Here is a 10,881-nt window from a genome sequence, read left to right as displayed (position 1 = left end):
TGCATTAGTCAGAAATCTTTCCATAAAGCTCCCCCAGATATCACTTTGCATGGATTGAGATGATCTTATCATGGTCTTCAACAAGCAGACTGCCCATCAAAAGGGATACTGTGAATTACCTCCTCATATCCAATGTAAACAGCTTGATCTTCACCAAATCTGGTCTATAATAACCTTCTATTTCACTCTCAGAGGATTAAATAGCTTTGCACTTTAGAGGAATAATCCTAGCTCTGTATATGTCTTGGCCTCAATAACTGAAACGGGCTGAGGGTATGTGCAGTAGAGGTGTATGTATATTGCCATTCATTACGCTCACTCGATTTCTTCTTCAAGGATGGTGCAGTAAGGAGGATGCAGTTTAATGTGATGTTTATTTTCAGCTTTAAATTCTTCAGAATAGTAAGAAAGAGGAAGATTGAGAAGGAGAGAGAGAGATAGCAACTTGTAAGAGTTCAAGAGTTTAACTTCAGGGCGCTTTAGGAAAGACAGGAACCATCAATCGCCAATTAAGTACTGTTAATTGGTTGGCAGTTGCCTCTTATTGGCACCACAGAAGAAGTCATGAGACCACCAGCAGGGTTTATCCTCTGAGGATCATGAATGTCAGTGCAACATTTGATTGCAGTTCATCCAACAGTTTGTTGAGACCAGCAGAAGGGTATAAAGCTAAAATAAAATATCATTTAGTGATACATAAACTGGAAACATATGTCTAGGTTAGCAAAGGATACGAAATAAGATTAGCTTGAAACCAGTAATGGTTCTTGTGAGCATGAAATGTATCTGCTGCAGTGTCCCTTAATGCTAGATCTATCAGGTCTGAAGATTATTCTGCAGCTGGTTATTTTTATGCTCTGCCCTGAAAATATAGCAGGAACAAATATCACAAATGATGACATCTGAAATATCTTTCTAAGGTTATAATCAAGAATTAAACCTTCCTTAACATTGCTGCTCACAAATTAACTCATCAGTGGAGAAGAATCTTCTTAACATCAACATTTCCTGCTATCCTGGCACATCCCAGAGCATTTTTACCCATCATTGTTGATTGTATGTATACTTATCTCTGTCAACAAAGTAATTAACAACCTTTTCCCTATCGACTGACATCATGATTTCGAACTGAGAGCCATTCACTCTGGGGCCACACTGAGCGCAGTCATCCCTTGCCTTTTGAAATTGCTCTCTGTTTAATTGGAATGGAACTCAGTTGTTCAACTCATTAAGAAGCCCCATTAGAAAGTGTCTGAAATGTGATATGGATTATAGCTAATGCGACCACGTAGATGTGTTGTAAAGCCGAATTCAAATGCCCTGATAGAAAGTTTTATAAACAGCCGGGGGAGAAATGAAGATTACCAACAAATGAAGCTGTTAGACTTTGGCTAAGTATTCAGATAAGAGGATGAAAGAGCTTGAGTGTTGGATGCTAACAGCATCAATTGAAGTGATTTGAAATCAGGCTAAGGTCATCCTGCTTCACTCTCTTCTCCTGTCCCAAAAGCTCTGGTTCCCCTAGTTTAATCTGAAATTGAAGGCTCTCAACTGCGACGGATTATGGGGGGCTAACCCAAGCATGTAGCCAGGGGCGGTCTCCTAATGAGCCCAGCCAGCAGAGCAGCAAGTGACAGCAAGTAGCTACTCCAGCAAGGAGGGGGTCTTCAATGCCATTCAATAGTTAGAGCAACAGGGTGGTAATCGAATCATTTAAAGCAAAAGAACTGACACCAAAACCCGCATTTAATAAACAGTGATTTCTATTTTATGCTTTGTATTTTGAGTGATACATATTTTGAAATGAAAACACAAACATTTTTAAGACTACATGAAAACATATTTCAAATTTGTGTCTTTAGTGGGAGCGATTAATATATCAATTATTTACAGCACGATATAGGACAACATTTACTTTCTTTCTCTTGAAAGAGTTCTGTCGGTGGGGCGCCTCTTATCTAAAACGCCAGCACTTAGTAACTGTACAAGCAAAGGTTAAAATGAAATGCAGACTTTGACACACTGACTGCTCGTTGCAAGTACTTCATGTTGCACTGGATGAAATTCTGCTCATCTGGCTGTCTCTATATAATTGCGGGATCTATATACAGGGATATTTCTCACTCTTGCTCTTTTCAACCTTTCTATATGATGATCAAGCAACAGCTGTATGTTTTGAAGTGAATCAGGGAGGGGGGGAAAGTGCATTTGCATCTTGTGTGCAGCAGCAAACCAGATGAGTTTTCTCCTTAAAGGAGTCCAGATGCAGACCATCTGCAGGACAGTGAGTCATACCAGGTAGGTCCATGCTTAAAGCAGCCAGACCACTGGGTTCACTCGTGAAAACAAGAGTCCTCAGCGAATTCGACAGTCTCTATGGACTTTTTTGCTCCTCTGGTGAACTCAGGGGGTCGCTGGCCTTCTCCTCGGCTTCCTGTCTCTCCGGTTTGCCCTCCAACTGTCTGTCATGAGAAACTGTTCCCAGCACTTTGGCACTGTGCTCCTGTGCCTTGGCCCTGAGCGCGGCAATGCTGTTCTCTCTCAGTTCCTCTTTAGAAATGACGGACTTGCCTTCTGACCTCTTCTCCTCCGCCTCGGCGTCTTCTGCCCTCTGAGAGCTCGGCTGCTGGGGTGCATCGTCCTTTCCTGACGGCGGGGGTGCTCCAGCCTCCACGGACTTTTTGTGCATCCCTGCAAAGAGTTGCGGGTATTCAGATTTAGAATAGCGTCTGTTGATTGGTAAGCCATCCTGGACTGAAAATAGCAAGCAAAAACAGTTGCGGTTTAGAAAATAATGTTTAAATGGACAGTGGCAATGCATGACCAGGGTACTGGATGAAAAATATTTTGCATGCTGATTTCAATTTAGGAAATATATTAGTTTTAAAAGGTCATGCTTAGGGGGGAAAGGGAACAAGACACGGGGTACTTGTGGAAAGTCAGAATAAACGCATTAATCTCAGCTTGTTAACTCAATGAAGTGCAACCTCTGATTATTTAAAATTATGATTACTCAGTCATCACTAACTGACTGAACTGTACAGCTAAGATGTGCTTTACATCTACAAAAATGGATGAATTAGAAAAACAAAAGCGGAAAAATCAGTAAAAGTAAAACAAAAGCCTCACCAAGCAGCCAGGGGGCGCAGGACTCCATGATACCATCCTTTGCAGACTTGAGGATGGACTCTGGCAGAGGGATTGAATGCCTCACCATGGCTCCATACAGTCCATATTCAGCCATCACTGTGCTGCGACCCCAGCATTTCTCCCTCTTCCTCCACTTGGCCCTCCGGTTCTGAAACCACACCTGTAACACAGGAAGAAGTTCCCCAGTTTTTAGCTATATCGCTTAAGTCATCATATTCATCAGATTTCAGGTCACTGCAGCAGAGGCCAAAATACGTGCAAGAGATTCAATTTGATTCATTCAAATAACCTTTTAATTTTGAATGAATAGTTTTTGGAAACAGCCGAGATGGACTTGAATAGTGTTGGGGCTTTTGATTACTGTTACAGAGGATATTGGGAATGAGTTTTCAGTAATTTGGGAACCACAAGAAGAGGAAATCAGAGGAGTTTCACCGTGGCAGACTGTTTCACAATGGCAATCTTATTGAATCTGCTGCATTATGTGCAAGATGCAACAATTTGTATCCTAAACAGGTTTGGGCTTTTTTGATGGATCGTCTGCATATCTTCTAAGCCACCGATGAGAGCAAATATTGAGGAAAAAATCGGTTTGAGTTGTGTTTATCCAGCCAAAACGTGCTGTTAGTCCAATAATAAACGCTTAACGATGACAAAGAAATTCTAATTCAAACGTTTCCAGAAGGGATCATCAAACCCTCCTAAAATGTAACTAATTAATCCATTCCATCCACTTACTGCCATTTTAGGCTTTTCTAAAAGCACCCTTTTAGAAATGTTAAGCCTAGTCTTAGCTATTTTAAAGATGATCCATTTAGGAATCCAGTGCGATTCAAAGTGACTTAAGATAACAACTTAAGTCCTGTTTTGCTTGAGTCCATTGATTTCCCATAGCCTGCAGGCTCCAGGTGTAACAGATCTCTGCCTCCTGTCACTGCTTATCGCAAACTACCTGGTTGCATTATAGATGGTGTGACACAACAAGACACTTCACTTGGCTACAGCCAGCAAACTGCTTAAAGCCCGGAGTGTCTGTGTGTGCGCTGAGAGAAAGAGAGAGGCCAAATTGATTGTATAGCACAACACAGGATTGTTAAGCACTCAGCTTAGGCACCTCTGGCTCTGAGAGAGGAGGAAGGTGGGGGGGGGGGGGGGGGCAGAAAGAAGACTCGAGCGAGGACAGATTTTAAATCGAAAGCGATCAAATCGTTTTCAAGCTTTTTTATTAGATTTTTTTCTTCTGGTAATTCTGATGGATAACCTTTATTTCATACAAGATGCTTTTTTTAATGAGAAATTGCTTATGTGCCCCTTAAAAAGAAGCCAGTGTGTAAGCCGCGAGGAGGAGCGACCCAGGGGCACGCCGAGGCTGATTGAAAAATAAGTTAATTTCAGGCCCAATCGATGGTGGACAGGCGGGCAAATATCACGGGAAATTAAACTACCGGGACTCGTGGGATCAGCGCTATTGACCCATGCTAATAAATTCAATGTAGTTATTTCATTTGAACTCCCTGCGTCTCTCTCCAAGCAGCAGCAGCAGCCAGCCTCCCGAGCTCGTCTGATTTAACTAATTACACTCAATGAGAAAATTGGGTGTTAATTTTATTTAGGATGGGAGCAGGGTTATTTATTTATTTCCTTTTATTATTTATTCCAGGCCCTACTGTTGCAGCCCGGTAATGAGAACGAGATTAAAAGGCACCCCGGCAGATGGATGGTCCAGGTCACACTGCAATCTTCTTCCGCCTTGATAGCTTGATTAGGTCGTTAGCGGCTCCTTCTCTGAGAACAAATTGTTTCACATCCAACTGCGCCTGATGAGAGATTATCTGTCCTGGCGAGGATGCTGGAGGAGAGCAGTCTTTGTTCAGACGGGAGGAGGAAGAAGAGGAGGAAGGGGAGGAGGAAGGGGGGGCCCATCGCTGATCGATTTGCTGGGGCTCACTTAGACCATCGTCCCTTTAACATCAGAGCAGCATCAGGGGCAGCTGGCGGCCTCCACTCAAATATTACAGCGGGTTATTAGCACTGATGGAAAGGTGAAGGATGAGCGAAGCGCATTCGCCCGAACAGGTGCATATTCATGAGGAGAGCGATTAGAATATTCACACAAATCATTACGGCAGATGAGTTCAGAACGAACCCGGTTTTAAAGAGACTGTTGCTTATTTTTTCAGAATGGCCCACAAAGCCCAGATGCGCTGTTTAAAAATGTAAAATTAGATCGAATCCTTTGAATACAACGAAATGAATGTGAAACACTATGAGATACTTTCACTCTGCTGTTGCTTTGATTAGCCTGTTGTTCGTATGTGCAAAGCAGCTGTACGAAAAAAAAATATGTACAAATAAAACTATGCTTCAAATGAAGCATTCCTTTATATTTTAAATGAATAATATGAAACGTCGCATTTTTACAGGCACAACTGGGCAAAAGTAGATTGAAATAACCGAACAACTTTATACTTCATATAAAATAAAATAAAATTCTTTGAACAGCAAAAAAAAAAAAAGAAAAATTGGAAAAGCTCCATGGTCTTTTTTTCTAATTCAATAAATATTCATAATTTTTTTTATAATTTCTTATTATAATTATCAGGGGTTTTTATACCTGTATCCTGTCTTCGGGTAGCTCTGTTTTCATGGCCAGCATCTCTCGGGCATAAACATCCGGGTAGTGCGCTTCATTAAATGCCTTTTCTAGCTCCTCCAGCTGATACGAGGTGAATATGGTCCTGTGGAAACAGGTTAAATACAGGCGAGAAATATATATTAATGTGCTTTGAAAACAAAAAACACACGCACACGCAAAAACCCGATTTTTTTCTTTCTGACAAACTAATGAATACATGTGCATGTTTTAACACACACAATTTGCACTGGAGAAAAGCTAAAAAGGCGTTCAGCTTTAAGTGCCAGTTTTAATAACTTAAATAAAAACTAATCATAACATTACCCTGTTTTTCAGATAATTTTTTTTCAATTTGCCTAGATGGCAATAATTTGAGAAAATAAAAGCTCACGTGCAGTAAATCCTTATGTGCACAGTTGTGAGTGCCAAAGAAAGAGTAAGACCAAAAATTAGAAATTAAAAATGTAAGAATAACAGCCACTGTGCATTTTATTTTATTTTATTAAGTTGAACAATGGGATGTTGTATTAACATGAAATTTAACATTTTCATCATTTTTCCCCCTGAAATCCAGAAATCAGCACTAACCGGTGGCGTCTTTTCTTCCTTTTCTTGCTCTGACTTACTGACGACTTGGAGAGTTTTCGTTCATTAGAAGACAAATCTTCAGAGTCTGAGAAGAAGACGTAATGTTAAATGAAATTAAAAGATCAGAGCAAATGTTTGCAACGACACAGCACAGGTTTAAATAAACCTGTCACAGCCTAAAACATTCCAGTTCAAACACGATACTAATACTACTATTACTATTATTATTATTATTATTATTATTATTATTATTATTAATATTATTATTATTAATAATAATAATAATAATAATAATAATAATAATAATAATAATAATAATAATAATAATGATGATGATGATGATGATGATGAGGAGGAGGAGGAGGAAATGGAAGAAATCTGGAATCTGTCTTAATCCACAGTAACACAGTGAGTGGAAATGCGATAATAATATAACTGCTGTAATAATTTCACGGCTATGAATCATTAGAAAGTGACTGCAGATCACCTGAGCTGGCAGACTGGCTGGTGTCCAGCGGGCCCACGGACCTGCTGTGGGGCTGCAGGTGAACATCTTGCCCGTCAGACAGCACAGTCTCCAAAAACGCTGGCTGGCTGTAAAACGATGGAATCCCACCAGGGCCGATTAATCCCATCCCGACACCCACGCCGGCGGGGCCCAGCATGGACCTGGCGGCGATAAGGTGCGCCCCGGCCGGCAGCGAGGCCAGTGGGCTCCTCGGGGCTGCGGATGGCTCCTTATTCAGACCCAGTATCTCTTGGATGCCGAAGCCGGTGCACCTGGGCGGTGGATTGGTCGCGCCGCTCTTCGGCTGGTGGCTGTTACTCCCTCCATTAACACCCAGAGAGGTTTTCTCCGATAGATTTAAACTTTCCGACAACACGGAGCCCTGTTTCCCCGTCATAGTGTCTCCGATGTTCCTTGAAAGGCCTGTTTCTTATCACGGCGTCTAACAGGACGGTCCCCAGTGCATGATCCTCTGCGTAACACACAAGAGCCCTTTAGAAAATGGTCCTTTTATCCAACAGGTCCATCCCAACAAGAGGCAGAACCAGCAGCCAATCAGCTGCAAGGATTCGGGATTCCTGTGGATCATGGATGCATTATACGCCCTCCCGAATGGATATCTGTGTTTTCCTGAGGACTGCGTGGATAAATGAAGACTAGATCCGAGGTAAAGAGGAACAAGCGATCTTTAAGTTTGCAATCTGTTGGAAGAAATACGAACAATGAGCGATGGAACACACACACACACACACACACACACACACACACACACACACACACACAGCCAGTTCTCTCTGCCCAACCACTGGCTCATAGGAGTGGATAATTGATCTCCAGATGCTGTGGGAAACTCATCACACGCAAATCAAAGGCCCTCCCAAAAACGACAGCTGGACGACATGGACACAGTCTGCGCTGCACGGTCCTGCACAGCGTTAATCCCACAGCAGCAGCAGACTACACAGATTATAAACCACAGGGGGATTTTTCTTGGAGGATGTGGGAAATTAAACAGAATATGAGCAACGAACACACAAAATAATACAAAACTAACAAGAAACTCCCACAGCATGTTTTTTTGTTTTATAATTATAATAATAATAATAATAATAATAATAATAATAATAATAATAATAATAAATTATAATAATAATAAATTATAACATAATAATTTCATTCATTTTATTGCAATAACACAACAAAAGAAAAAATGTTTCTTTGCGTTACGGTTTTAATGACCTTTATCTTTATTATTATTATTAAAGATGCGGACCAAAATGTTAAAAATAAAAAATCTTATAAGGATAATTTAACAGTTTTCTTTTAAAAAAAATACTTATGATACATTTATTTGGAAAGCACAGAGGACAGGGATTTGCCCGCTGTGTGCAGAGATGATGCAAATGTTTTTCATTTACTTTCTTTACTGAGGTAAACGTGCCAGTATTATGCAAAAAAGCAATCTGTGTGGTAAAATCAGCATCGTCACAGGTATATCATTCTAATTAAAACCTGTGGGAATGAGTCATGTGGGTGGTGAAAGCGTGGGTCTCCGTTATGGAAAGAAGAGTCTGGTGGAGCTCAGAGCCTCAGCTGATCAAGACTTTAAAATTTGACTATTAAGAAGGAGAAAAAAATATTTATTGCAATCAGTGGTTGGCCAGTTGAAACTAATTAGGCCCTATTTGGTGGAAATTCTATTAATGACGAAGTCAATGTTATTAGGATATGCTAATGGCACATCGGCCCGCTGGGATCGAGTCATTTATTAACAAGGAAGAGTGCGAGTCACAGGGACATGGCAACTACAGGGAACTTAGTTCCCTCCCTCTCACTCAATCATCACTCCTGTTGCAATCTATACGTTTTTTTCTTCTCTTCTCATGATTTTGTCGGTAGTAGGATGGTTCCTCCTTTGTGTTTACTTTTATTAGTCCATCTCCTCTGAAAACTGGTCCGTGCGGATTTACATGCAGAAGAGAGGATGACTAATAAGGCTCGAGATTTAGTTCAGTCATTCGTGTAGATTAGGTTGCCCATCAAAGACCTGCAGGATCTAACGCATGTAGATTAAAAAGAAAACAGCTGTTGGATTTGATTGTTTTTTTCAGTTTGTTTATTTACCCCCCCCCCCCTCCCCCTCCGAGAACGCACATACACACACACCCTACATCATTTCTTTTCTTCCCCCCGCTCTTCGTGCTTCCGTGCTGCGTGTCCTCAAACATTTGGAAATGAAAGCAGCTTTCAGAGAGGAGTGGCCTGCAGAAGGTGAGGCTCTGCTAAAACAGCTGTGAGATTTAAAATGTTAAAAATAAAAAGGCCAATGCAGCGTATTTACGGGAAGGTCACACACACACACACACACACACACACACACACACACACACACACACACACACACACACACACACACACTGGTGAATGGATAAGTCACATGGACTGCCTGTGGCTTTCTTTTGAGGTGTCCAATCTGACTGTTGTCAAACTGTTCAAAAAACAAAACAGAAACGTCTTATGCAAGAGGTGTGGGTGCTCAATCAGTTTGAATCCTCGGTGTTGAAACAAGGTGCAGGCAACTTGATGACAGCGCACATGTAGCGCCGAGTCAGGGAGGGGGGGGGGGGGGGGACTACTAAAGCTCAGCCAAAAGCCTCTGCTTTCCCAAAGCACTTCCAGGGCACTCCCCTCTCCTCCTCCCCCGGTATACTGAAAGAGTTTGCAAGCCCCGCAGCTTTCTCATGGCTCCTCCACAATGGCATGTTTGGTAGCTGCCCGTCGGCATTGCTTAATTAGGCGAGGAGTTGATTAATTTGCACTAATTGACAGCTAATTTAAGGACTCGGGGCACATCGGATTGACGTTTGTCGGGGCACAGAGGCTACGTGAGGTCAGGGCAACGCACTGCGGATGGATGGAGTGTTTCTCTTTTTTTTCTCCCTCCATATGGATGACCAGCTCTGCGGGGACTGACCCGTTTCTCGAAGAGACTGCTTGGCTGGACTGAGGCTATACGGGTGACAGGAAGCCACAGTGCGTACACCATATTGAGGATGTCAGCTCGTTTAACACGTCAGCGCTCAGCAGACTGATCAATGTTCGCCAGTCAGCATCAACAGGTGTCTACATTCAGCCAGTCCCACAGACGGCAGGGGCACTTCAAATGGGCACAGTTGTTGCACTGAATGCATAAATGCGGGAAATGCAGACACACTGACTTTAAAATAATGCACTTTTTTATAATGTGTATAAGTTCTGCAACAGCCTACGATTAGAATCACAACATCGTCAAATGCACTCTGTAGAGCATAAATAAAAGAATGCATAATCTAAGCTTCTGCACTTTAATATGAATAGAATTTGCATGATTTCAACCAATCCCCTCACAAACTATTAACTTGTCCTGTTTTGATATAACATTATTACACGTTTTTGTGTGGGGGCTTTCACAGATAATATGAAAGCAGTTTTTAATATTTATATCTAGAGGGACTTCACCTTTTAGCAAACTAGGAAGTGTAATGCGCTTTAAAGTTATTGAATGCATTAATAAACGAAGGCCTTCCGAAAAGAGAATAGAGACGATAAAACTGGAAACACTCAGTTTATTTTTTGTGGCTTTAAAATATCTACAAATTATCAGTAAATGTTTTAACTTCATAAAGCCACCGCGTCACAAGTCATTGGTGACACTTGGTGGGATCAGATCTAAAAAATAATTCTTCAGTTTGATCCCTGGTTTTATTTCTAATGTTTCTCAGCACCCGAATGACAAACTCCAGCTTAAGAAGCGTGCACAGGCCTTCAGCTTCTTGAGGCCATAAATAAAGACGGGCTGGGCTTCTTTTCTGTCCACGCTTTGCGTCAGCGGCTCGCCAGACTGCGCGTCCCAGGACACTTCAGTAAGAAACACGGACAAAGCCAAAGTGCTGCATGAATACATATTTTCGGAGGGGTGAGCCAGGATCCGTGTAGGTCACGAGGGGTGAAGCCAGTGAGG

The 10,881-nt window shown here is 41.8% G+C and overlaps 1 protein-coding gene across 2 annotated transcripts; it reads right to left on the bottom strand.

The window, feature by feature from the left end:
- Window positions 1-1,776: 1,776 nt before the first annotated feature.
- On the bottom strand, window positions 1,777-7,696 carry vsx2 (visual system homeobox 2). Of its 2 annotated transcripts, none has more exons than XM_085257800.1 (5): window positions 6,861-7,696; window positions 6,374-6,458; window positions 5,765-5,888; window positions 3,130-3,310; window positions 1,777-2,754 (listed from the first exon to the last, which is right to left on the bottom strand). In XM_085257800.1, the coding sequence occupies exons 1-5, from the start codon at window positions 7,276-7,278 to the stop codon at window positions 2,375-2,377; spliced, it is 1,188 nt and encodes a 395-aa protein (XP_085113926.1). In that variant the 5' UTR covers window positions 7,279-7,696; the 3' UTR covers window positions 1,777-2,374. The 2 variants fall into 2 exon arrangements, with proteins under 2 accessions (XP_085113926.1, XP_085113927.1); XM_085257801.1 differs by having other exon boundaries at window positions 1,777-2,691; window positions 6,861-7,695.
- Between the last annotated feature and the right edge of the window lie 3,185 nt (window positions 7,697-10,881).

Source organism: Mchenga conophoros, linkage group LG19 (genome assembly GCF_057382185.1).
Source record: "Mchenga conophoros isolate Kocher_MC1m ecotype Shallow Benthic linkage group LG19, M_conophoros_male_GT1.1, whole genome shotgun sequence".
NCBI classification, from domain to species: domain Eukaryota; kingdom Metazoa; phylum Chordata; class Actinopteri; order Cichliformes; family Cichlidae; genus Mchenga; species Mchenga conophoros.
Note: the sequence above shows the minus strand (reverse complement) of the source record. Positions and strands in the feature narration are given on the sequence as shown.